This window comes from Falco biarmicus, chromosome 9 (assembly GCF_023638135.1).
Source record: "Falco biarmicus isolate bFalBia1 chromosome 9, bFalBia1.pri, whole genome shotgun sequence".
Taxonomy (NCBI): Eukaryota; Metazoa; Chordata; class Aves; order Falconiformes; family Falconidae; genus Falco; species Falco biarmicus.
Genome location: NC_079296.1, coordinates 32,072,512 through 32,099,280, shown reverse-complemented (window position 1 = coordinate 32,099,280; position 26,769 = coordinate 32,072,512). Strand labels below are relative to the sequence as shown.

General features: G+C 40.4%; 1 protein-coding gene across 7 annotated transcripts in view; it reads left to right on the top strand.

Moving 5' to 3' along the window:
* Window positions 1–26,769, top strand: part of WDFY4 (WDFY family member 4) — a 144,870-nt gene that overhangs the window by 31,415 nt on the left and 86,686 nt on the right. For 5 of the 7 annotated variants that reach the window (XM_056352639.1, XM_056352635.1, XM_056352636.1 and 2 more), the window contains 19 exons: window positions 216–309; window positions 5,772–5,986; window positions 6,919–7,031; window positions 7,995–8,202; window positions 8,471–8,547; window positions 9,252–9,470; window positions 10,507–10,691; window positions 13,189–13,420; window positions 15,413–15,564; window positions 16,078–16,189; window positions 16,304–16,494; window positions 18,028–18,180; window positions 18,624–18,697; window positions 19,531–19,692; window positions 21,374–21,469; window positions 22,500–22,601; window positions 23,403–23,608; window positions 24,215–24,384; window positions 24,937–25,062. In XM_056352639.1, the coding sequence (XP_056208614.1) occupies window positions 216–309; window positions 5,772–5,986; window positions 6,919–7,031; window positions 7,995–8,202; window positions 8,471–8,547; window positions 9,252–9,470; window positions 10,507–10,691; window positions 13,189–13,420; window positions 15,413–15,564; window positions 16,078–16,189; window positions 16,304–16,494; window positions 18,028–18,180; window positions 18,624–18,697; window positions 19,531–19,692; window positions 21,374–21,469; window positions 22,500–22,601; window positions 23,403–23,608; window positions 24,215–24,384; window positions 24,937–25,062 (2,887 nt within the window). The remainder of the gene's footprint in view (window positions 1–215; window positions 310–5,771; window positions 5,987–6,918; window positions 7,032–7,994; window positions 8,203–8,470; window positions 8,548–9,251; window positions 9,471–10,506; window positions 10,692–13,188; window positions 13,421–15,412; window positions 15,565–16,077; window positions 16,190–16,303; window positions 16,495–18,027; window positions 18,181–18,623; window positions 18,698–19,530; window positions 19,693–21,373; window positions 21,470–22,499; window positions 22,602–23,402; window positions 23,609–24,214; window positions 24,385–24,936; window positions 25,063–26,769) is intronic. The other 2 variants (XM_056352640.1, XM_056352638.1) reach the window with 1 other exon arrangement.

The following is a 26,769-nucleotide window of genomic DNA, read 5'->3' as shown; positions in this document are numbered from 1 at the left end:
TTAATATGCAGGTCCCTGATATGTAAGCTCATGAGCAGGTTATGTCCTTTCATTTTTACTCTAAGGAGGGTTTCAGCTGTTCTAGGTCATCTGTATTGTTCACTAAGTTTCAAATGCTGAGCCTAGTTCCTGCTAGGAGGATTCAGTGCTTTACCTTGGAACATAGTTGGACCCTCTTTGCTGTTGTTAATGTTTTGTGTGTCTTTTTCCTGCAGGTGGGATACGGGAGACTGTGCCATTGTACATCCAGGTGCTGTCTGTGTTATGGTGAGGTTGTTACCAAAGCTGTACAAAGAGGGACACTCTCAGGTGAGCCTGAACATATCAAAGTGCCATCTAAACAATGTCTTCTACTTTTCTGTAGCTTCATTTCCAAGAATTTCTTACTCTTTCCCGATGTGGAAGTCTTAAATTTTACCTAGAACACTGGCAAGAGGAACAGCACAAATTTCACTGGGTCAAGAGAGTCACAGAATCATTTAGGTTAGAAAAGACCTTCAAGATCATAGAGTCCAACCGTCAACGTAGCACTGCCAAGTCCACCACTAAACCATGTCCCTAACTGCCACATCTACACATCTTTTAAATACCTCCAGTGACGGTGAATCAACCACTTCCCTGGGCAGCATATAAAAATAACAAAGGCTCTTGACTATCAATTTGACTAAGTCTTTCTATACCTGTCTGATGTAGGGCATGGGTCTTGGTCCCAGAATACTTATTGCAAAGGTACACGTGTAGAAGTCCTTTGAAAATTGTTTAAAATATTGCTAATAGACCTAGTGACCAGAACAGTCTGGTTCTTTAGGCCTAATGATCCATAAATCTTCAGTGCAGCTTAGAATCTGCTTTGCTTTGTCAAACCTTCCATACACACCTGTACTCTGAACAGGCACATTGCCTATATTGTATCTGCTATCTGGACTAAAATACTTGAATACAGTTTAAGTACATATGGAGGGGTTGAAATAAAACCAGATTATTCATCCAGAGCTATGGAAGCGGGAGTGCAACTAACTGTTGGCACATCCCAACTCTGTGTAGCAGAACCAAGTCATCAGCTAGCGAAATTTTGTTGATTACGGTAATTAACTTCTGAAAAGCAAGTAGAACAGTTAATTGGATGGGAGTGTGTCATCAGCAATCTATTGCGGTCAGCTCTAGGGCTGAGCTCTGTGAGAAAGCCTCTCAGTCCCTCAGTAGATGGCAGTGTTCTTAAAAATATGAAGGACTAGAGCACAAATTTCAGCAATTTTAGTTACGTATTTAAGTGTGTTCATTTTTTCTTTTTCTCGCTCCTTTTTTTCTTACTCAACAAGAAATTATTACTGATAGTGTTTGTTCAGTATTGCTGTTATAAATAGGGTTGCCTCAGGTAAAATGGGACCACTGTTACACAGGGTCCTGCATCAGACTCTAGCTAGGAGTTAACACATGTCCTGAAGAGTTTTTCATCTAATGACCCACAAAAAGGATAGAGGAAAAGTAGGATTTTTTCTGGCTAATTCTATTTAAAATCACGTGAGAAAATGAGTGGAACCTCATACTCCATAGCTTGGGCAGCTCACTGATGCTGCCAGGTAGTGACACAAAGGGTCGAACTTCAGTACCTTCAGTCATGACATATACCCCTTGTGCAATGAGATGCTACTTGAAACATGGGAGTCATGCGAGATCTGATACAAAAGGCGGACATGAATGGCTAGTGAAGGGGAGCTACTTGGTAGAAAGGTGACCTAGAAAGTGAAGGAATTTCTCTTTGAATAGTTACATTCTGTCCCAAAGAGAGTACTATTCCTTCTTTCAGTGCAACAATATTTGACAACTATACGAGACATGAAATAATTTCTTTTTGGATAGAGCTTTTTCACTGCAGACTTTCATTCAAAAATCTGAAGGGGCTTCTTGCTCTGACTTTAAGACCAAGTCGAACAGTACATTTTTTAGGAGCAGTGGTGAAGAACAGACAGTAACTCATCTCTTGCTGCATATTTTAGTGCTGTGTCAGGTCTTTTAGGCCTAGGTGTTCAGGAGTAAACTGGAAAAATCTTCAGAATCAGTTCAGTCATGTACAAATCCTTTGCTTTCACAGAAATGGCAATGAGAAAGCATGGCTTTTACAGAAGCATTAATGGAACTCAATAAAATTAATGTACTTTGATTCTGACCCTCAGAGGTAATATCCATTTTCCGCCAAATTTGCAGCTTCTGTGACCTTTGTCAGACCCAAGCAGTGATGGGCTGAAGCAGTGTTGAGCCTGTCAGCATAGAAGAAAGAGTAGCAGAGACTAAAACAGGTGGTCGTGTGTTTCAGCCATTCTGGTCATCTAGAATGACAATTAAAAGCTGAGGAGAACAGATTTGTGGTTGTATATTACTGCCATTCCTAGGTATGATCAAAAATAATTTGAATGTTGTAAGCGTATGAAAATTTGCTTAAAACACTTAACACCCCTCCACCCCCAGGAAGACTGTCTTTGAGTCAGTCAACTTTAGAGGATATTGCTCATGTTCATGCCTAGGACTGGTACTAAGCCAGTTCCCATCAGACTTCATATAGTTTGACCAAATACAAGGTGGATTTTCCTTTTATTAATATGCTGCCTATTCTGTGATGAAAGATAGCATTGCTATATGTTTCTAAACCTAAGTAAAGTGAGACAGGATATGTGGATATCAGGATATTCAGAGCTCTTTTTCTACCTTACAAAGAAAGACGTTTCCCCTCAGCCATATCTCATGCTTGTCTGGCATTTTGGAACTGTGGCTTTTAAGACCGCAGAGTGTCATGCCAGACCTTTACTATTTATGATGTCAGATAAGATCTCCTAGATCTGAGGAGGCTGGTAAGGGAAACAAAAGAACTTTCAAGAAGAGAATCAAGGCATGATTCACTTCTGTGTTCTCATCCTGGTATGTTTCTTGTGAGTAAGGACAAAACCAGTCCTCATATTATTCATTATGTAAATTATCTATACATTTTAAAAATAATATTGCTTCCACAGCTGGATTTGTCCTCTCGATTTTTGTCTAATCTCTCCTATGATGAACTGCCGTCATATTCTGTTGTAAAACTATGTTTTACATATGTTGTAAAACTAAAACATTGTGCAGTAATAAGAACTTTACACCTTTTTAAAAGACCTTTATCCCTGGTTTAAATTTAGCCTAAACTAGGTGCTCTCACTGTAGATGTTAACAGCATAACACTTTCCAAGTATTTGTACTTAAAACTGAAAAATATTCCTAAACTTAAAAGGTCTCTGACATAGATATGACCCACAGAAGACTGTGTCATTTGTCTGCCTTTAGACTAATATTGCTGATATCACTGCTAATGTAATCGTTAATATCACAGTGAATTCCTAAATTACTGCACTGCAGTGTCTGCATGAGGAAAATCTTTGGGTATTTTGCCAGAGCTTCATTCCCCTTAGGATTATGCAGCCAAGTCTTTCAGAGAAAGGAAGGGAGACTGGGACTCTGGTAGGAGCAAGGAGACTAGAAATACTGTGCCAGTGGGTCCTCTGGCTTAGGCTGGTAGCTGAAGGTCAACTCTTTCCCCTGAAGGCTTTGCTGCAGGCTTTGCTCCAGCCTTGTCTCCTAGGGGATTTTTCTTCACTGAGCCTGATTACAGTGCATTTTTTAAAAGAAAATGCACAGACTGTCTGCATGTTCTTTTCCAAGGTTATTTTTGGGCTTTTAGTAAGAAGTTTGCTTGTTCATTGATCAACCAACTTCTGAAGCTTTCACTGTTCTTACAGACCAAGCAAATTTCTCCCTGTGCTTCCAACCCCAGAGCCTGCCCTTTTATTTGTTCTATTTCTCTTGCTATTCACTTTCTCCTTAAAAAGCAGCCGGTGTCTCTATAAAGTTGCACTAAAATCTCAGTGATGTACCCTGGATTGAAGACACAGGAACTCTGCCAAGAATCCCTGGCTAACTACACTGAAGATAATTTTCTACTTTGTTTTGGTTTTCATGCAATCACATAACTTACGATGTGGCACACAGACAAGTTTACCTTCCTCTCAGGTGTCTGATGAACATCATATTATAGCACTACATATTAGCTTAGAAAAATGAGAAGGAGGCACTGCATTCAGCTAATACTGTGGGGGAAAAGCAAGAGGTCTGTCAGACCATGAGAATTAACAAAAGAATTCTTAACATTATGAAGAGATTTTGTTGCCTGGCTTAAAATGGTCAAGACTACTTAGTGTATTTTCTCTAGAAGGCAATAGTAGCCCTGGTGTTCATATGAGGAAATCTGTGTAGCTTTTCTTAACACAGAAGCTGTACCAAGGGAAATGTGAGAAGCCTGATGGAGATGGTATTATTTGTGTGGAGTGTTTAACTAGGCCTTATCTAGGTTTGTGGTTCTGGCAAAGTAGAAGCAGTTCACATGTTCATAGCGGGGTTTTTCCCTGTCTGCTTGCAAGGAATACATGAATACAAGTTACTGTGCAACTTCATAAAACTCAGTTATACATATATATACATATACAGCAAAGCAAGTTTTGCTCAAGGTCAGTGGATGAGAGTTAATCAGGAAAACATTTTGATAGAATGGGAATGTTCTTGCAGCTGCAAACTGTGCATCAGGGATTTGAGCTATAATAAATTCATGATTTATTTTTAATAGCAATTTAAGGAAAAAAGTTGCACAGATGATTTTCAGAAGTGACTCAAGCTCTCTACAGACAATAGGTTTTAAGCTGATGGATGTCTACCTTTTCTTTAGAAAGCACAATTTAAAATTCTGGGTCATTTGGAACTTTCAGAAAGTGCTAGTTTTGATGCCTTGATTTCTTCATTAGTAAAACTAAGTCTCTGTGATATGTTAGAAAGTTAATTCTTATTTTCTGTGAAGGGCTGCTAGCTTTTCAAGTAAGAGTTGCTCTGAGATTGAAAAATAATTATACTTAATAAGCCAGCTTATTCTGAATCCAGTGAAGTTGCTTCTCATTTGTGTTACAAAATCAAATGCCATTGTCCTAATCTGCATGTCTGCCCCCATTATTGCCCTATTCTTTAAAACTTTACATAGATTTTTCTGAGGACAGCTTATCAGAAGGCCAAAGAGCTCTTGGGAGTAGGGAACACTTCGTCTTTCTAAGACTTGTGTTTAAATATATGATGCACAGTTACATTTGTGTGAAAGCTAGTTAGGTCAATGGAGTAGACATCATTCCTAATTGGGAACAAATTGCTCTAAAGATAATTTTTGAGAATTGAGATACTTGTTTAAGATCATTAAGAAGCAATAATGAGGGAAAGCTTCAATTCAGCAAAACATGTAGAGAAGTGTTTAAAATTGTTTCATGATACTAAGAGATACAGTTTTGTTTCTGAACAGTGCTTTTGGAATGAAGAGTAGATCATGTCAATATGACTTCCCATGTGCTGAATGTTAAATATATTCTCAGTTACTGTGTTTGTTTTGGAGCTTATGCCTAATAACCTGCCCTTGGTGCTGGTCCCTTCTTTTGAATGACAGCTGATTGCTCTCTTCCTTCACTACCATAGTGTTGTGGCAGTAAAGCTCAGCTGTGGATGGCCATGCAGGTGCTTAGATGGATATATGCACGCTGTTCACGTGCAGAGCTTCATAGAACAGCCATGCAGTTGCACTTGAGCCTCTAGCCTTAGAAGCTTCTTTTCTGGGCCAGATTTTTGCACCCAGAGATTTGTCAATTTAAAACCAAAAAGCAATAACCATGTACAGTTTTAGTTCCAGCCTACTGACTTCAGTTCTGTGTCCATTTCAGCTTTCACTGGAAATCCAATGTGCTGTGGTTGATCATATCCAGTCCTTGGTGAAGTCAGAGAAGAGTCGCCAGGTGATGTGTGGATCTGGCTTGCTGAGCACCATCATAACGTCCTGTCAGGATGCCTTCCGCAGTGAGAGCCATCCACTGCATCTGCCCCTCACTCGAGTGTTTGAGAAGCTTGCGTCACAGGCTGTTGAGCCAGATGTGTTAAGGTATCAGATTGTATCTAATGGAACCAATTTGCTTTAGTGGTACAAATATTTTGCAAAGTTTATGTAATAATTAATACTTCATGTAGTGCTCTAATTCAGCAAGGCTCTTAGCCTTTTGTTTCAAGTCTCAGTTAATACTACTTACATATTGATTACAGGATATATGTTTAATTGACTTAATGAAGATGGTATGACTCTGTAGTGTTCTGCTGCATCATCTCTGCAGGGGTTGTAAAGCCATTTATGAGTGGTAACTAATTAAGTAATTGCAAAACAACAAGGGTTATTCTCTCCTGGTATTCATATGGAGAAGCTGTTTCCTGGAGAGTAAAAGTGACTTTCTCTTAGCTCAGATCCACGTCAATGACAGATGCAGAAATAAGAAGCATAGTCTTGTTTCTCAGTCTCTGCTGTTTCTACTTTGATTCTACTTTCTTCTTTAATGCTAGCAAATGCTAAGCATGAGAGCACCTAACAGAGATCAGAGTGCAGATGAAGTTGGATATGCAGTGGAAGATCACGTTCCTTTACTCAAAAATGGAACTGAATTTCTTAAAAACTAACCAAACAAACCAAAACAGTAACAACCACCAAATAAACAAAAAACACCCCAAACTCAAAAAAACCCATAGGTTTTTTTTTTTTTCTGAAAAATTAGTGGTATTTAAAAGCATTGCTGAAGGAAATAAACCTATGGGGTTTTTTTCAATTAGAAAACTTTGAAAGGGGAAGTGTAAAGTAAACAAATGTTTTTGATGATACAATGGAAAACATTCCTTCTGTTCTGTTGGGGTGCCTTTAAAATTTGGTGTCCAAAAAGAAAGTTGGTCTTCAGAGGGATGAGCTATATTTGCAGAGTTGCTATGAGTCCAGTGTCCAGAGTTGATTGTTCTCCTTTTTTTGGTTGCTTTCTCCTTTTTTTTTCATGTTAGGCAATTTCTTTGGTTGGGAGGTTCTCTGTCACTGCCTTCCAGGCCCAGCACAAACAAGACTGAGGTCCTTTCATGTCAGGGGAGTGATTCAGCTAATGCAGCGTGGAATGAAGGTAATCACACCATGAACAGCCTGTTGCTGATACAGTGGCTGGGTCATAGATGTCTCTGTAATGACAGGAAAATGCTGTTGGAGTAGGTTGCTCCAAGATAGTCAGTGAAAGTGGAGTATGTATGGGTGTTTTACAGAGGGCATTGCCCAGGTTGGGTGATACTTGACTGACACTGAAAGTTGATCTAATGATGAGTAGAGATCAAATTATAATACATGTGCTCAAGCCAGATGCTGATATAGACTCAGACTTGGCTGCATCAGACATGGGAATGATCTATAAAAATACTAATCATATTCCACAAAACAAGGGCAGTGTTTCCTGGGTTTGCAGCATATTTTCCCTGTGGTTTATAGCTAGAACTAGAATAAATATGTAAATAAAGAACATTGCTTTTTGGAATTCTTAGGATACCCTGGTGTAATCTATCTTGCTTATACAGGTGATTTTCTATCCAAGTCCTTTCTCTGTTCTAACATATTTTGCAGGTGAAAGGCTACAGTAGTAGTATTTGGCACTTAAACTGTTCTCATGCCTATGGGACACCTGGTACAGAATGGTACAAATTTGGGTCTTATGTTCTTTGAAGTCATTCTTTAGATCCTCTCCCATGTGTTAGTTCTAACTATTCTGTTATGGCAGAATATATAACCACAGAATGTTCTGTGTATAAGAAAAATGGAAGCAATGGGTCAGGAACTAGGGTTGAAGTTTGGAGCTACCTAAAGATGTGTGGGGAGAAAATATGGCTTGTGTAAGCTCATGTCTCCTGCCAGCCTCCCATTTTGAAATTCCTTCAGTGCAATATTTTTGTGTACTGCTGAGTATTTCTGCAGGCTGCTGAGGATGTGTTATTTGAAGAGCATGCAGATCTGTTCTTAGCAGTGATGAATATGGGCAAAGCCTGTGGCTGAAACGGTATTGCAGACACTGATTTGGTTAGGCACTGTGTTGATCTTGTAGGTTCAAAAGAGGACATGGTGGACAATAAAACCGATCCTCAGACAGCTGTGCCTGTCAGCAGCTGTGCTTGGGTGTCTAAGGGATCTGCATTGGCACTCCAGACTGCAATGAGTCTCATCTCCATGACGTCACCTCGAAACTTCCAGCTCCGCAGTACTGCTTTGGCTCCATCTTTTGTGGAGTTTGACATGTCCATGGAAGGATACGGGTATTGCTGCTGTTGGTTTCCTGTTTAGCTGCTCTGCAGACTCCAAGCCCTTATTCTGGACACGGCAACCAGCGCTCTCCATCTTAGTCAATCCTTGTGTCCTAACACTGCCTTCCTTGCAGCAATGTTGCCAAACAATTTTGTTACTGTCTTATTGCTGATAGCCTAAGCTCTGGCTTGCTACTGTGATGCTGCATTATTAAGTCACTGGTGACCTTCAGGGATAATTTTATGTTTCTGATGGATGGGTGCCTTCTTGCTTTTGTAGGTGTTTATACCTCCCTACCTTGGCCACTGTCATGGGACCCAGTGCAGAGCAATCTGTCTCAGGAGGAATTGGCATGGGTAAGCACTCTGACTCATGTACAGCTTCCTGAAAGCACTGACGTTTCAGCACCACTTAAAGCATTCAACATGTGTAAGAAATGGCAGCAAATAAGCTGTGTATTTCAATACACTTCTGTCTGTATCCCAGTCCAGCTCTGAGCTGTATAACTCAGACTGCTCACCAAAATACACTGCCAGACGCAGCTTAATAGTGTGATGCTTTAACATTAACATTAGCGGTACAAATTCAAAGCAAACTGCTGAAAAAAACGGTCTTAACAAGTAGAAGTCATGAGATTTCTGGGTTACCTTCCCCAGAAGGAATAAAAACTATCACTTAACATGAAATGAGGTTCTTCTATAGATAAAAATCTATGAGTGAACTGTGAAATGGCTGTAGCTTTTGCTTCCTGAATTTTGTGAACTTTGAGAAAACTTGTTTCTGGCTCAGTGCTTCCCAACTGATGAGCTCTGTGGTATAGAGATCTAGTAGTCATTTCTCATCAGTTAATTTTAGGTCATTTATACATATGTACACACGCACATATGCAATCTGTATGATATTGAAGATAGGCAGTGAAATCTAATAGAACAGAAATTAAACCTCATATTCTAATATTGGTTCTTACATGGTTTGGGCTACAGATGAAACAGAAAGCAGGTTGCTAATGTCTGCACAGGGAAACCAGCTTCCTTACTGCCTTTTTGTTTCCTGCCTACAGGAACCAGAATGTTCCCTCCCTCAAGTGGCCTGACGCTCTCATGCTGGTTTCTGGTTAGCAAGTTTGGTTTGGTGCACAACAATCACCCAGTCCGTTTCCTCACAGTTGTGAGGCATATGTCAAGAACAGAACAAGAATTTGTTTGCTTTTCAGTAAGCTTCTTCCCACAGGATCTTTCTTTGGTCATTTCCACACAAGAAGTGGAATTTCAGCCACTTGGTAAGGCTCTTCTCAGTTAAGCTGCAGTGCTGTATTCTCTGATTATCTGGAATTTTTCATGAACAAATTTCGTCTTCCTATAAGTACCCAGAACATTAGTGAGACTTCTTTATCTCTTCATTTTCCTTCTGTCACCCTGTTGTGATTGTAATTCTTGGTCATATTTCAGTTTTAGGTTTGCCGTAGGCATTGAGAATTATTCTATGGCATGCAATACATAATAAAAATTACAGATATTCCAAGGAAGACTTTTGAATGTCAGTTATGTGGTTGTGTGCAGTTGTGGGAACTGGATTTAAACCAGCTGATCCCTGCCTGTTCTGTGTGGCAGTGGGCAAGTTTGGAGAGTAGGACTGAGGAGTTTGGGAGTGATCTACCTTCCTAATCAAACAGCACATTACTTTTCCTCACTCTTAGGATGTTTTCTATCATGCCAGCCTATTAATCTGTTTTCCTTGTTGACATTTATCCCTTTCTCCTTATTGAATACAGTAGACACTTCAAATGTGAATGTGATTGAACATTGCAGAGGTTTGAGAATAGAGTGGGAATAGTAGCTGGGTTTTTTCATGCACAGCTGGCATTGTGTGAGTGCTCCAATTCTCTTAGATGATGTTAAAAATCCCAGCTTACCTCTTTTCCTAAAAACTACAAATTAATGTACAGAGGTTTATCATCTCATGAATTCACTAGGAATTTTTTTTCTGTGTCAGCTAACTCGGTGAACATCCTGAGGGGTTCTCCTCTTAGAGAATATATTGGCTTTGTCCTAGTTCAGTCTAGCTTTGCAGCATTGAGGTAGGTGTTATTTGGGAGTACAGCACATCGGATGCTGGAAGAATCTTGAGAGTTGTGCAAGTCTCAGAACCTGATAATAGATCTTCAGGGAAGGTTTTAAAAACCTTGAACAGAATAGCACCAAATCACTGTATACCTACAGAGGGTCACGTTCTTTGTGTCACACTTTATAGCTGTGTTCCAGAGGCAGGGGAAAGTGAGAGACTTTGTTTACTTCCCCTTGTTTTTACTCCTACAGATATCATGGAACCTGAGGATGAGGTCTTAAATCCCTCCCAATTTCCAGGGCAAGTCCAGTTTGGCTGCGGCAAGCTGATGGTCACCGGCCAGTGGCATCATCTCACAGTAACAGTTGCTAAGGAAGCAAAGAAGAACTGCATTGTGTCAGCTTATATAAATGGTCAGATGCTTGGCTCTGCAAAGGTAAAGGCTGTTTGATAGATCTTGTGCCTGACATTTGTCTTTCATTGCTTTTATTTTCATCTCCCCATGCACGTACCATGGCTTCTCAGTATTAACCTAAGAGACTCAAAGCACAGTGATCTGCATATATAACATCTGCCACTCTGCACTGTGCATGAGTAGAGTCAGAAATCCATACAAACCAAGCTGTATTTGTGCTGCTCCTGAGAAGTATGTTATCGGTTTATACTGATGCTTGGAACTAGTTCCTCTTCCCTCAGCATGCAGATAACCAGGGTAATTTTCAGTGGTGATGCTCATCTGAGAGTTGTGGTTACCTAGTATGCAGGTAGCTCAGGGTTATGTTGATGAAATTCACTTCTACCCTTAGGCCAAAATCTTCTGAACTGACTAGTGATTTTGAGGATCTCTCAGTTTACACCCAAGATTTTCAGAAGTTGTCAGCTATAAAAGGTACATCACATTCAGGTGTGAACAGAGAACCCTACACTGACGGTGCTTTGAGCTTAGGCTGAAACCTGCAAAGGCAATGGGTTATGTAGGAAGCCTCCATTTTTCAATAAAGGCCTGAAAAAGCAGTAAGGTTGTTGAGAAATGAGCTTCTGTGACTGGCCAGCTCTTTACAGGAATCCTAAGATGGATGGAATTTCCTCAAGCATCTTACATGGGCATGTTTCAAGCTGTCCTCTTCCTCTTACACCCATTGAACAACCAGTTGATGAGTCAGTGGCCTTTTTCCCCATTGTCACGCTAGGCAGACAGGAACAGATCGATGTTCCTCCAGGTTAGTTGTTCAATGTGTAAGATAGCTCTTGAATTAAAATACTTCTTTTTTTCGAGTTGATGGAAATGAAAGAAGTGTTTCAGTTAGGAGAAATTTGTAAATTTCATTAATATCTATGCAGGAGTTCATCGCAAATGTTGGCGTAGCTAGTATTTCCCCTAATGTACCACTTCTTGTCATCTTCTTGTTGCATAGGAGTCAGTTCTGAAATAGTGGATATCTGAGGTTGCACAAGATACCACAAGAAAGCAATGCAAATGTACCTGAAGTGTTCATAACCTGCAGGATAAATGAGAAGAGCCCGTAGTTTGTTATTATCATCATGCTTCTAGTTTTGAACCTAATCTCAAATTATTTCTGAGATTTGATTTTTGGAATTTGAATGCTCCAGGCTGGTAATGTTGAAAATGCAGACTATGTCTGTTGCAGGTCTGGTTGGTGTGGTGGTTTTCTGGTTTTGTTTTTGAATAGTATTCTTTTATTAATTGAGACTTGTAACCTTGGTCTCTTCTTTCTTGTTCCCATATTTCAAATCAATCTCAACACACATGAAGCTAACTTCTGTGTTTATATTTCCCTTGTAAAAACAACCTGTTTAATTCCAAATATTCTCTTTCCCATACTTGAGAAAAATGATCTGTCTTCTAAATGCCTTTTGGGACCTATATCCATTTCAAGAATGAAAATTTAATTTCATTTGCTTTCCTTCAAATGAGACTGAAAGTCATCAATAAAACTAGGCCTAAGCATTGCAATTGATTAAAGAATTCACAGCAACTGTGTTTAACATACAGTGAAACAGCTCATAATAAATAAAACAAGCCTTTAGTAAATAAAAGGTTGTCCCAGTGCTGGGGTCTCTGACATGATGCAAGCCTTTGTCCTAATGTCTACAGTGAAGAAAAGATTGTGTAAGAAATTAGAATTGCACAAAGGTTGTTAACAATACCAAAAGCTATTTTGGGGTTGTGGAGCTGGGGGGTGGGGGTTACTGCATTGCATCAAGCCTATTTGTTCACTCAAGTATCAAGTCCTACATACTAATATTGCCCACCCCTGTCTTCTAACTTCAGTAGTCAGAGATCTGTAAACACTAGGAGTCCCATCTTAACAGCAAATTGTTAAAGGCAGAGCTAAGCCCTGAAGTACAGTATAGTTTCTCCCTATGAAAAAAATTCCATCTACTTCCTGTTAGAGCTTTCCACATATAAATGGAATAATAGACTTAATTTAGGAGGCACAATCCTTATTTTGATACCAAAAATGAATGGTGCAATTTCTTAAACTATGTTGCTTTGACTGAAGCTAACTGATGCACCTTGATACCCTACGTTCTTCAAAACCTGTTTATTATCTAGGTGCCTAGTACAAAGTGTGATCTGTAACCTGGCTTTCTATATTAAAAGTCACAGTCTGAGTTATGAAGCTTAGAACAGGAAAAATAAGTCTGTGGTCGAGAGAGGATTTCTTTGCCAGTACTTGAAATGATTTTGACTGTGCTTTTTAAACAAAAAAGTAGGCTTGAACTTTGTAAAATGCTTATGTCTGTGATGCTTCTGAAAATCCAGTTTCTAAACAGCAGTTGGTAATTGTGTTGCACAGCTGAGTAAGACTCCATTGAGGAAAGAGGTGGCAGGCATACCTTGCAGGGTCAAAACAGTGAGGGACCCCAAGTGTATTCTGTCCCCTTAGTGAATTCTTCCTCTGTTGCAGATGCAGTATCTCCAGCCCTTACCAGGTAGCTGTATTTCCGTGGAACCCTCTTCCTTTATTGATGTCTATGGATACATAGCTACTCCTCAAATTTGGAAACAGATGTCCTCCTTGACCTGGCGCCTTGGCCCTACGTACTTGTTTGAAGAAGCCATCTCTGTGGAAGCAATGGAGGTGATTAATAAGCTTGGCCCACAGTATTTTAGCAATTTCCAAGCAGTACAGCTTCAAGGTATGTGATAATTCTCATATCCACCACTATTTGTCAGGGCAATGCTCTTTTTGTTCTTATAATCTATTATTAGTATTCCAGCTGTGCCTAGAGCTTGCTTTAAAAGCCTGGAACTCTGCATTACTGAGTGTAGTAAGATACGATGAGAATCTTCTACCATACGGTAAAAAGGGCAGAAAGAGAAGGGCAGGAATCAAGCAGCAGAGGGAGCTGGAGAGTGAAGAGGGATAACATGTCCTTGAGGAGATGGAAGATTGCAATTTCTGTTGGACAAACATTAAAGCAGCAGCTTTGACTGAGGTGTTCTACATTTATGGTGCTACAGAAAAAGAAGCATCATCTTTAATTGCAGATGTCTGCAGAGTAGGGGAGAGCACAGGGGAGAGAGGGGTAGGGGAGTAAGTTACATTCCATTTAATGAAGAGGCTTTTTAACTAAAGTGTACTGTTAGCTTCAATTATTAAACAGGCAGACAAAACATTTCAGTTATTGATTACTGTTCATTCACCTCTGTACTACAGCTTGGGGTAAAATGGGGATGGTCGTCTCCCATTTGAAAAGAGCAGAATAATCTCAGCTGGTAATGCTCCAGCCTAAAGCGAAGTGAAAAGACTGGCTGAAAATACTCCTTCAGAATGCCGTCTATCTAGACTAAAAAAAAACTCTAAGTAAAGCATGAGAAGGGGTTGTTGAAAGAGAAATTATATCAAAATACAGGCCTACAGTAAAAATGTTACCAACAGAAGTCAGGAGGTTTGTTGAAGTGTTGAGTCTTTCTGAAGTCTGGGGTGCTTGTTCTCTACTAACTGGTCTTCCCAGTTGCGCTTTACTACCAACTAATCATGGATTGTAGCCATCTGACTCCAGTGATGCCCTGATGCAGGGAAATCATGGGGCGTTATACAAGATGTAATTTCATAATTGTGGAAAAATATCTTTCTTCCCTATTTCTTTCTTTTTGGGGTGGGGGGAGCTCAGGGAAGGGAACTGTTACCTAATATCTCTCTATTCCACCAAAACACACAAAAAGAAACTTTTCTAATGGCAATTTTTACTTTTAAAATTTCAGCACAAACCCCAAAAATATTATGGTTTGTTCCTTAAAATGGATTTATGACCTTGTTACAAACAGCAGTTTGAATTGTTGCAGTGGTGTTGTGTCCCATCTCACCAGTATCTCCTTCCTACTCCCTAATCAGCAGCAGCTGTGCAGAGGCTTAGCCGTAAGTTTGTGTCCTACTGGAAGGGAAATAGGTGACACGGTCTTGGGGCATTTACTTCAAGTTAATCTTCATGTGGAATACATGCTAATGCTTTTTGCCTGTAAGGGCTTTTTCAACAGGATTAGTAAACATTTTCATAAACCAACTGTTTTCACAGTCTATAAAATTGTCAAAAATATATTTTTTCTTTTTTTAAAAAAGGTACACATAGTTTTTTTTCCAAATGCAAGCAGGAATAGAAAAATCTTTAAATAAAAGCATGTGAGAATTTCAATCATTAAACTGCTGAACCTGGTACCTTTTAGAGGCTTCTTATATGTTGTGGGTTGGCAGCTCTGAACTTTTGCCTTTGTCCTTTTTGCTTCCACATTAATCCTTGCTCCTAGTACCCCTGAGAAAGCTCCCAGTAACATGGAAGGCCTCTGAAATGTTTTCTCTGCCCAGAAAGTTTGTTTGTATTGTGTGGACAGAGGAAAGTTTATTCTGTACTTTTCTGAGCTTCATGAGATACTGGGAGAGGATGTAGGATCTACACAAAGCAGTAACCAGAGGAGACAAGCCAAGCACATCTCCTATTGGTGCTTACAGTGGCAAGCTCCTATGGACTGTGTTGCAAAGGGTGAGGGCTTTTTTCTGATTATAGTTGAGTCAAAATCAAATTCCTATCTAAGCTTTCATTTCCTCTGGTTATTTTTCATCTGCCTCTCTCATGTGTCATATGTTGAGCATGTGAAGTTCCTTCAGAGATTTATACTTTTTCTTGTTTTAGGTGAGGATCAGTACAGTGATCATAATCCTACACCTCTGGTGGCAGAAGAGAAGATTTCTTTTGGAATCAATGCCGTGTGCTCATCTCTCACTACGGTCCAAGATATAAAGAGCTCCTACAATGAAGTGGATGGCCGGCTGATTGCCAAAGAGGTCACAAATTTCCCTCATTTGTCTTAAACACACTTTTTCTTGTTTCTGTTTGATTTCCTACAGCAAAATTTGTGACTTTGTTAGTTGTGGATCTTCAGTGATTTATTTTTTCCCCAGCTTCTCATTTCATAACTCCATTATACCCACTGTTTTGTTTTCATCTGTGGAGAGGAGTAGATTGGACAATGAGACAGTGTTAAAAACTTTGCTTGAAACAGCAACAGAAGGCACAGTTTGCAGGTCTAATGATAATTTGTTTCAGTCTGTGGTATCTTAATGCCTTCACAGTGACCTTTCACATGCTATTCTAGCTTTATGGCCAATGATACTGACATGTCAAAGTAATGCAGTTGCGGGATATTTTAGGTGGTGAATGTTTGTCCTAACAATCAACATTTAAGGGAAAAAATGGTTTTCATAGTCTAAAAGTAATAAAATAATCTAAATTATTAGAGGTTCTGTTTGTTACTTTTTGTCTCCCCCATATTACCATGGTTTTTCTTACTGTTTTAGATTGGGATTAACTCTCGGGACAATTCATCTCCAGTATTCCTAGCTAAAAATATTGCTGGGCATCTCTCTGGTTCCTTGCGGACTATTGGGTCAGTTGCTGTTGGCCAATATGGTAAATGCACTATGCCTTAATGTTTCATATTTTTTAAGAGTTGGGCCTCTCCTCTGTCAAATAACAGATTTATTCCATGTAACTTTCTGGTAGAGTAACACTGTAATTTTCTAGGGGTAAGAGTGTTCCAGTCCTCTCCAGCCACTACTAGCCTGAACTTTATTGGAGGCCCTGCCATTCTCCTGGGTCTCATTGCTATGGCCCGTGATGACCACACCATGTATGCAGCTGTCAAAGTTCTGAACTCTATCCTGAACAGCAGCCCAATGAGTGAAAAATTGATGAGGCACATGCATGGATACCAGGTAGATACCCTTGTTCATTCATACTAGTTATAGTCTTTCACTTGGAAAACTTTACCCCAAAACCTATCGATGTCAATGAACCAAACATATCCTGGTTATTAGCACTTATGCTTGTAACTTTGTAAGCGATGAGATCTTTGTGAGGGTGTTACAGGATAGCGCTCTAAATTCTGTGCTTGGAATCTCTCTAACAGCATTGTCTGCTGATGGAAAGGTGAGAACAGGTGCTTCTTGGTCAGATGTGAACTAATAAACTAAATAAACCGGTGCAGCAGATTTGTGAGTGACCCACCCTTCACATTTTACTAACATACTTGATCCCTCCCACGAGAGACTACTTCTCAGACAGGTCTGCATCCTCCTCTTGGCTCATCCAGCCTAAGACTCCTCTTCACAGACTGCCCAAGGCAGGCTGACGGTGAATTCCTGTGGCTCAGTCTTCACTGTGTATTAGGAATTGTGCTGATATAAATAAGTGCTGTCTGGATTTTGTTGATTAGGTCTTTCCTAAATTCCTAAAATCCCTAAAATCTCTCAACCTCAAAGCTGTTCAGACTGAAGAGTTTGTTTTTATTAAAGTATTATGTATGTAATATTGGATGGCTTAAGGCTCAGGTGTGAAGTTTCAGTTCAGTATCATTTACTTTATGCTGTGTGGGCTAAACAGAGTCTTACAGAACAGAGAAGGCTCTTTAACAGAGATGGTTCCAAACAAGACTCATAACAGTAGGGTTTCATGAATGGTTTATTATAAAGTTTCCATTTTCCCAATTTGTGAATACTTCATAAACTGATCCTGATTCATACTTCAATATTGCTTGCCCAATCCTTTCTTGTAGGTGAATGCCAGCCTTTAGATTGTGTATGAGCTGTTCCTTTTGACTTTGTGCTAACCTGACAGATCACCATGTTGTGATGGAGTGGTTTTGCTCTTTGTTTGGATGTCTGAAACTTTTTTCCAAACAGCCAACTAATAAACATGCCTTCATATGTATTTTCAAATGAGTATTCCTCCCAACCTAATCAAAAAGTAGTGGCTTTCTGAACGTTTTTCTCAGTGTATCAGGAATTCATTTCATGATCAAAGATAAACTCATTTGAGAAACTGGCAATGTTTCACACATGCCTTTTATTTGAAGAGGTCAACATGAATTTTTTTTTAACTAATACCATTTGCAAGCAACTAAGAATATACCCATGAAGAACAGCGTAGAAAACTTACTGTAGTTATTTACAATTATATTTGTATGTTACTTTTTGTAAATTCCATTCAACATAGTATGGCATGCATTTTGCTTCTCTTCAATGCCACAGAGTTGTCAAATTCCTTCAAAAACTTACCTTTTCACCTACTGCACAAGATTTTATGCCTGGACTGAAATCTTTACTTTCTTCATGATGCTTATGTAAGATGTATGCATGCATGACTACTACAGCCAAGTAAACTGTGTATTTGTCTTGAATTAAAGTGTTGTATATTAGTTTATGAACAGATTTATACTCAGCAGATACTTACTAAGTCTTTATTTTCAGTTGCTGGCGTATCTATTGAAGAGTAAGACACAGCTGTTAAACAACAGGATTTTACAGTTAATGTTCTCCCTAGTGGGTACAGCTGAACTTGGCTTTGAGTCTTCAGTCATCAAGAACTATAGTGCATTCCAGTATGTTCTCTGCAACTTCGAGGTAAAACTCTTGATGTGGCTTTGTGGGTTTGGCTGTACTACAGGTGGCTTTATAGTATGAAGTTTGGTTTGTTCACAGCACCTCCTGGACCCAGTATTTGGGATGGGGTGGTGTGTGGTGATTTTCCACACTGAGGCTCACCTGGGGAGGTGGTAGCTCCTGGAATGGCAGGTTCTCTGTCACCATGGCTCCCCACTCTTCCCTAGTGCAATTTCTGAAGTTTTCTTACAGTCCCTGAGGGCCTGCTCCTCAGGGCTAGCTCAGGAGCAGCCATTCCTCACACTGGCAGGGATTTCCGAGTGCCTGCAGTTTGTCGTTGCAGAAACAACCGAGAGTTTATGATGTTACGCTTCCTGAACTACTTGTAACTGTTTCTCTGCCACAGGTTACTGTCCTCTCTGCTCAGCAGAACAGCAAAACATCTGCTTTCCTTTTTCTTTCAGCTTTGGATGAAAGCACCAGAAAATCTTGACCTTGCTCTTTTTTCGCATCTTGTGGAGATCTTGCAGTCCTCCAGGTATACAAGCTAGTGTTTGAATCAGAAACGTGGGACATGTTCACCTGTAACCTGAAGCTGGAACTGTGAGATCAATATGAAGGGTCCGATCCTAGTTGGAATCAGTGGACTCTGGCAGTTAATAATTTTTATATTGCTTTTTCAAGGCTGGATTTAGTGATTTAATCAGTCCCTGAGGTGATGATGGGCCAGATTGGGAAAAGCTATCTGGTGACCTCGTTTACATGGAACCACTGCTGTACCATGGAAGTTTAAACGTCTACTGGGCGGGGGGGATATCTGAATGTTAGAACTGAATATGAAATAATAAAAGTATAATTGAAGTTGTGTTTAAAACCAAAACACAAGCCAGGAAGACTTTTTTTATAACAATATACTTTGTTAATCAACTGTAGTAGAGTTAAATATATCTGAAGTGACAGAGCATGGCAGAGGAGTAAAATAGATCACAGCGTTAGATTGCTTCTTTTTGGTACCAGAAAGTTCTTTACAGAGCTGTCTGGTGTCCCTTGCTGAGTTTTACAGGAATAGCATTTATTACCACCAACTCACTGCTTGAAAATTCAATAATGTTATTTTCTTTGAACTTGTTGAAATGCAGCCGTTTCCGGGGGAGAGGACATATAGGAAGGGTAGAGAACACACAGAGAAGTCTTCAGATCTCCTTTGCTGACACATATTCAATTTGTCTGACAGTTTGAAATGTTGCCACGCCAACATTAGAAGCCAAAGGTGCAAAGTATCAGTGCAACCTGAGAATCTTCTTAGCTGAAACCCAGCAAATTTTGTTATTTCCAGTAAAAGCTTTTAATAGTCTCTGTGCTTTTTTACAGAGATGGATGTCAGAATGCTGCAATTGCTCACCAGGTGCAAATGGTGCCCAAGCTCATTTTCCTCTTCAATGATCCTGAAATCAGTAACTCCAGGATCACTGTGGCCTGCACTATTCTCTCCCATCTGTTGCAAGGGTACTTTAACACAAGGGATATTCTCAGGTAACCTTCAAGTCCATAGCTTTTTCTCAGTTTGCAGATGAGCTATATTTCTACCAGTGTTGGAGAGGGCTCTATAGTAGAACTTCCTCCACTTCACCTTTGGTAGGAGCCTCTAGATCTGACAGTTGCAGAATCCCCAGTGATGAAAAACTCTTTCATGCCTTCAAAACACAGTTCATCCCAACCTTACATTTGTGTGAAGATGGTTTGGGTGGTGACTCTTACAATGATGGCACAAACAGTTATGCTGTTATGACTGGGACTACTCAAAGTCTGTACTTAATATTTGATTTCATTAAAGCCTGCCTCTGAAGTATTGCAGTTGATATGGTATTGCAACTTGGTCCCGGTGAACTATGTACCTAATCCTGTTGGTTTGGCTTATATCCCAGTAACTATCCTTGTTGTTCTTGAATTTTGCTCAGTTAAGGTATGTTAGTCAGGATTTCATGAAGCAAAACACTTAAATCCTTGTTTGCTTTCCACAGAATGTAGGCACTGCTTCATTTTATATTCCCAACCTAGTTGCATCACCTTGTAGCCTATGAACTGAGGAAGGTCCACACAGTGCTGTCTACAGCCACCTAACTCCAGGGAAATGCACTGCACAGATGAGAGCTCTGTTTTAAAAGCACTTTGTCCAAATAAAACATAGAAACAGAGTTACATGTCAGACCTGTGGTCTCTGCAGTCAGACTTTAGCTCTGTTGAAGAGTATGAGCACACCAGGTAGTTACTGCGGAGTAAGCTAATATGTGAACTTACTGCTTGCAGCTGTTTTGTAGAATTATCTGTATGTATGTTCCTACCTGGGGCTTGTATGAGTTATCACATTCTTTTTTCACACAGGTGTGAGTAGTGGAGTTAGTATATCAAATTTACCATATGGTGAGGAGTGTGAATAAACATTCTTCTCAAAATATCATGATTTGTTATTGCATGGTAATTTAATTAGTTGTCAGGTCCATGAGTGCTGAGTGAGTGGACAAAGGCAGTCCCTACCCTTCCAGCTCCGGGGCAGCAGAGACTATAGCAGGCTCTCAGCAGAACTGTAAGGTGCTGGCATTTCTGCTGGTCCCAGATTTTTTACACATCTGATGGAAACTGTGGTGTGGACTATTCCTGCAGAACAAGTGGTGATCTGTCCCTTAAGAAATGTCCTTCTTCTGGGCACGAGGAGGTTATATGCTTTCACTACGTGTGTATGTCACATTAATCTGTCTATCCTTAGAACCAGGTAATGCGTTAAAGCTGACTACAGGTGAAAAGAGATTTCCAGTCCTCCTCCCTGAGTACCTGCTCTCCTCTGCGTGCTTGGAAACCAAGTGGTGATAACAGTGATGTCTGAATGCCACAGGCAGTTCAGAATCTTGTATGAACAGAGTGTAACTCAGTATTGCTTTCCTCATGGTGAAACACCTTTAAAATCAAGAAAGAGAGAAAAATGTTTCCATAGTAGAATAGTTATTACTTGCATTTGTAGATAATGTCCTTATTTTCTTCCTAGTTTATGAACTTTTGCATTCTTATTTCAACGCTATTTCTGCAGCAATTAGAATTTCCAGTGGTTGTCATTAACAGTCATTGTTAATGAGTATTGAGATTTGAATGTAATCTCAAAGTAATTAAATGAGTGCCTGCCTTTCTGGTAACCAAAATTGCTTCCCTCTTTCTCTGCAAGGATTGGATTGTTCCTTGTTTACACTTTGAAACCTTCTTCTGTGGATGAAAATCAGATTTGCTTGGACGGTGTGGCTGAGATGCCCAGTGAAGGTGAGAACTACCTCTGGTGTATGTGTTCTGATATCTAAAGTACTTCCCTTCTTCCCCAGGGCATGATGAACCCTAAGTACAACATAGTGTTTCTGCCTCCAGTGGCAGGAAGAAACACAATTCAGATGACTTCATCTGGAAAGGGGCAGGCTGCAGTGAAGTGACACGAAATTGTGGGGAAAACTTATATTACTACAAAGGCCTGATGTGAATAGTGAAGTGACAGTCATTGTTTATATATCCGGGAAGGCCTGACCTACCACAAGATACTTTTCCTGCTAAGGGAGTTCCTCTTTTGTCCTCTCTCTGCTAATAAGCCAGCAGTACTTTGGCTGCATTGTCCAGAGCCTACACAATGCTGGATTTCACAGATATATGCAGAAATGAAGGCCATAAAATTGAAATTGCCCCAAAACTAACACACTAGGCCATGAAGAGGAATAAAATTTCACTTGGCAACCTGGATTTTCTGTGAACATTTTGCTATACTTAACAGTTGTAGCAAATAATAATGTGGAGCTCTGCACCTTTTAAAGTCTCTGTGTATTTATGTCAGCTTTGTTTTGACAACAAGTGTGTGGGATCTTCCAGTCAGCTGGCTCTTTCATTGTGATCTTTCAGTTGATACTATATTGGTTATTGCACCTCTAAACAGTATATTGTATTAAGGGGACAATGATGACTGTAGTCTCTGTATATAGATAGCACAGCTAGGCAATACAAGTCAGATTGCCTGTTTTCGTTACCCTCTCTAGTTAACCTGAGATTGCTTCCTGTGGATCATTATTCAACAGGTAGTCTGAATGAGTTTTAAGTAACTCTAAAGAATGGACTTTGACAATGTAAGCACTGGTCATTTCTGATGTTAGCAGGAATCCTTATGTCTAAAATCTGAAGCCTGCATCTTTTTACTCTACAGAAGACTGATATAAGTACTTCCACTGGGCTAATCTGGTGCAAACAAGGTTGTTCATCAAAGCAATGGAACACATGTTTTGTCTCTTCATTACTCTTTATTACTTTCTGATATTTGTAGCCTTAAGCCAAACATCTGGAAAGACAATCTGGCTTCGAAACCAGTTACTTAAGATGTTGTTGGATGTAATGCGTTCAGACAAACTTCACCTGTCCTCTGAGTAAGTAGAAACAATTTAGGAATGCATAGGTAAATGACTGTCTTCTAGATTTCCTCCTTTCTGGTGCTTGACACAGACTAAACACACTGGATAATATTGGAGTCTCAACAAAATAGTACATAAGAGCAGACTGGGTTCAGAGTTATTTTTTGTCAGTGATTTATGTGGCATTCATATAGATATGTGATCAGATCACGCTCTGATACCCATTTTGAAAAAGTTCAGTGTTTTCAGAAAATGTCTCAAAGGAGGAACTCGGATATTGCTGTTCCTTCTGCATTGCAAGGGTTGAAGAAATCCCACCTGTCTTTGAAAATCAATTCAATCTAATGTGCGATTACTTACCACCTCTCTATCATAACCATGAGCACTCAGTTACTATAGTTCTACCTTGTATAACTGAAATGAAGTGTTCATAGTGCTGGGTGCTGTAACTGTGCATTTTCATTACTTAACGTATCTTGGACTTCAAAATTCAAACTGGAATTCTGAATTTTGTAGGTTGAAAGATCTTGCCTGTGATGTAGTTCACCTCAGTTACTGATACACACTCTCAGAAGCAGCTTCATCTTAATGAGCTTTTTTGTCTGATGATAGTGTAAGGTTGCATTTAGTGGGAATTAAGTGACTTGAACTGTGTGGATGAGTCTGTTGTTAAACCTTTGTAATTCGCTGTTGTGGTATGACGAATCAGATTTTTTTTCTACAGAAACTTCAGTTTCTAAATCACTGAGACACAATTTTAAATAAAATCTCCTTTCTGTCTTCTACCATGTGTTTTCATTTCCCTGATTGTCCTAGGGAACAAGAAGAGGTATTTTTGGCGCTGGGGCCAGACTGGTTTCTGCTATTCACACAGAGCTACCTGCACTCTAGCACAGTTGTGCTAGGAATGAAGCTACTTCTGTGCTTCCTCCACAATCGTTTGCTGCTGCAGAAATTCAAGGAGGGGATGGTGGCTGGACGCTGGCTGGAAAACAGCTCTGCAGGCTTGAGTATTCTAATGGGTATGTGTTGGTTTAATGCTCCCAAAACAATTCCTGGATCCAGCTCAGTGATGAGAGATCACTGAAGTAGGTGATAGGAGAATACCCACTGATATCAGACCAAGAAAATCGTATTACTTTCTAGGACAAGCTTTTCCTAGTACTTCAGCTTTTCTGTGCTAAAAAGTGGAAAGCATTGCTTCTTCCTTGCACAATAGCTGGCATTTCTAATTAGCAGTTGCAGGGAGACAGGCCTTTATTCTCTTGCATAAAATCAGGCTAGTTGATAAACCTGTGAGGTGTTCAGATGTCAGCTTGTGCCCTGAAACCTTCTGTTTCTTTAAGATTTGTTCAGATTGCTTTTTGATAACTAGACCTGTGGTTCTGAGAAAGGGAAGAGAAAGGAAGAAGAGTTCAAGGAAGATCTCCAGTACAAAAGTGATAGTGGGAAAAATTGTTGTCTGTTAGTCTGAGGAAATTTTGTAAATTGTTGATATCGCAGCCTAGCAGAGTACTGAGTGACCTGGGACACAGGCAAATGAGGATAAAGTTGGGTCAGTAATCCTTCCTCTGAGACAGCATTCATTTTTAGGCACTTCCTCAGAATGTTTTCCTTTTCCTTTAAAGATAATTTAAAAACCCATCCTCCAGTGCCTGACAATGACTCCTCCTTGATTTTTGGGTTTTCAACGTTGCAAAGATGTCTGATTGATCATGTCCACATCCCTGAGATCTACTTGCTTGTAGCAGGGCTATTTCTGGCAACTCCACAGTCTGAACCACCTGAAACAGCCAAGGTATGAAAAAAATAGTGGACAAGCATGAATCTGCTATTGCTGTGCTAATTTGGCATTTTGTGGCCATTTCTGTAAGATTCTCAGGCAAGTTAACCCTCCTTGGTTTTTGTGATAGTTAAAATTAGTCATTCATACTTATAAAGTTAAGTTAGTTAGCTTTGATTTAAGGAAATTCTGTTTCGAACAAACTTGTTCATGCAGGTGTTAAATGCTGTTTAACTACTGTGCTTTAGAAGGTAATTCAGATTAGCTTCCCTGTCTGTTCTTACATTGTCAAAGCTCATTAAAATCTAGAATTAGTGAATCTGAGTACTTCTACCAGTGTCCTGAGAAGCCATAAGGCATTTTTTTCCCCAGCAGTGCCAAAGATGTTATTTCTGAAGAGGACAATCCATTAGTGCTATCCTAGGGAAATACATTTAACAGGAGAGGGAGGAGTTGCTGGAGGTGAACATGTTTAGGTTTTTTCTGACGTGGAGAAAGTAGGCATTATTCTTGGTGTATCATATATAATTCCCATCTTTTCTTGAAATATCTCTCTGCCTGTTGTAGGAAGATCTTGAGTCTATGTTGCAGTGGATCTTGCAGCACCACCTGACAGAGAACGTCCTCAAGATTGGGTTGTGTGGAGAGGCAGCTGCTTTACTGCTGGAAATGGTTAGAGTCACTGTGGACAAGGTAAGTGTTTTGTTGCAAGGACAGTGCATTGTGAGCGGCAGAATGAATTGCCTGAGGGTGTCAGATGTCAGTAGCAGTCTTTATCTGTAACCCCTAGCCTTCCTCTGCCCTCGCAGGGCAATATTGAGTATAACAGGGAGCAGGGACTTCAAATCATCAGCACAGCTATTGGCCTGGTTATGTTACATAGTAGATGATGTGATGGGCTCATAGAATTTCATAGAATCATTTAGGTTGGAAAATAACTTTGAGAGCATCAAGTCCAACTGTTCACCCAGGACTGGCAAGTCCATCACTAAACCATGTGCCTAAGCACTGCATCTATGCATTTTTTAAATGCTTCCAGGGATGGTGATTCTACCACCTCCCTGGGCAGTCTGTTCCAATACTTGACTGCATTTTCAGTGAAGAAATTTTTTCTAATATCCTATCTAAACATCCCCTGGCGTAACTGGGGTCAGTTTTCTTTTGTCCCATCACTAGTTATCTGGGAGAAGAGACTTACCCCCATCTCCCTACAGCCTCCTTTCAGGTAGTTGTAGAGAGCAATAAGATTTCCCCTGAGTCTCCTCCATCCTAAAAAACCCCAATTCCCTCAGCCACTCCTCACAGGACTTGTTCTTCAGACCCTTCACCAGCTTTGTTGCCCTTCTCTGGACATGCTCCAGGACCTCTACGTCCCTCTTGAAGTGAGGGGCCCAAAACTGAACACAGTATTTGAGGTGTGGCCTCAGCAGTGCTGAGTACAGGGAGATAATCACAATCTTGTCCTGCTGCCCACAGTGTTTCAGATACAAGCCAGGATACTCTTGGCCTCCTTGGCCACCTGGGCACACTGCTGGCCCATGTTCAGCCAGCCATCAGCCAGCACCCCCAGGGCCTTTTCCACCAGGCAGCTTCCCAGCCTCTCTGCCCCAGCCTGTGGGGCTGTGTGGGGTTGTTGTGACCCACGGGCAGGACCCGGCACTGAGCATTGTTGAACCTCATACAACTGGCCTCAGCCCATCGGCCCAGCCTGTCCAGACCCCTCTGCAGAGGCTTCCTACCCTCCAGCACATCAACACTCCTGTCCAGCTTGATGTCATCTGCAAATTTACTGAGGGGGCACTCAATCCCCTCATCCAGATTGCCAATAAAGAGATTAAACAGAACTGGCCCAGTACTGAGCCCTGGGGAACATTGCTTGTGACCGGTCGCTAGCTGGATGTTACTCCAGTTATTACCACTCTTTAGGCTCAGCCATCTAACCAGCTTTTTACCCAGCACAGAGCACACCCATCCACACCATGAGCAGCCAACTTCTCCAGGAGAATGCTGTGGGAGATGGTGTCAAGGGCTTTATGAAGGTCCAGGTAGACAACATCCACAGCCTTTCCCGCATCTGCTAGGTGGGTCATCTTGTAGAGGGGGACCAGGTTCATCAAGCAGGACCTGCTTTCACAAACCCATGCTAGCTGGGCCTGATACCCAGATTGTCCTGTGTGTGCCATGTGATGATGCTCAGGATGATCTGCTCCACGACCTTCCCTGGCACTGAGATCAAGATGACAGTCCTGTAGTTCCCTGGAACCTCCTTCCTGAAGATGAGTGTCACATTGGCTAAAGTCCAGTCTTCTGGGACCTCTCCAGTTTGCCAGGACTGTTGATAAATAATGGAAAGCAGCTTGGCGAGTTCCTATGCCAGCTCCCTCTATACTCTTGGATTTA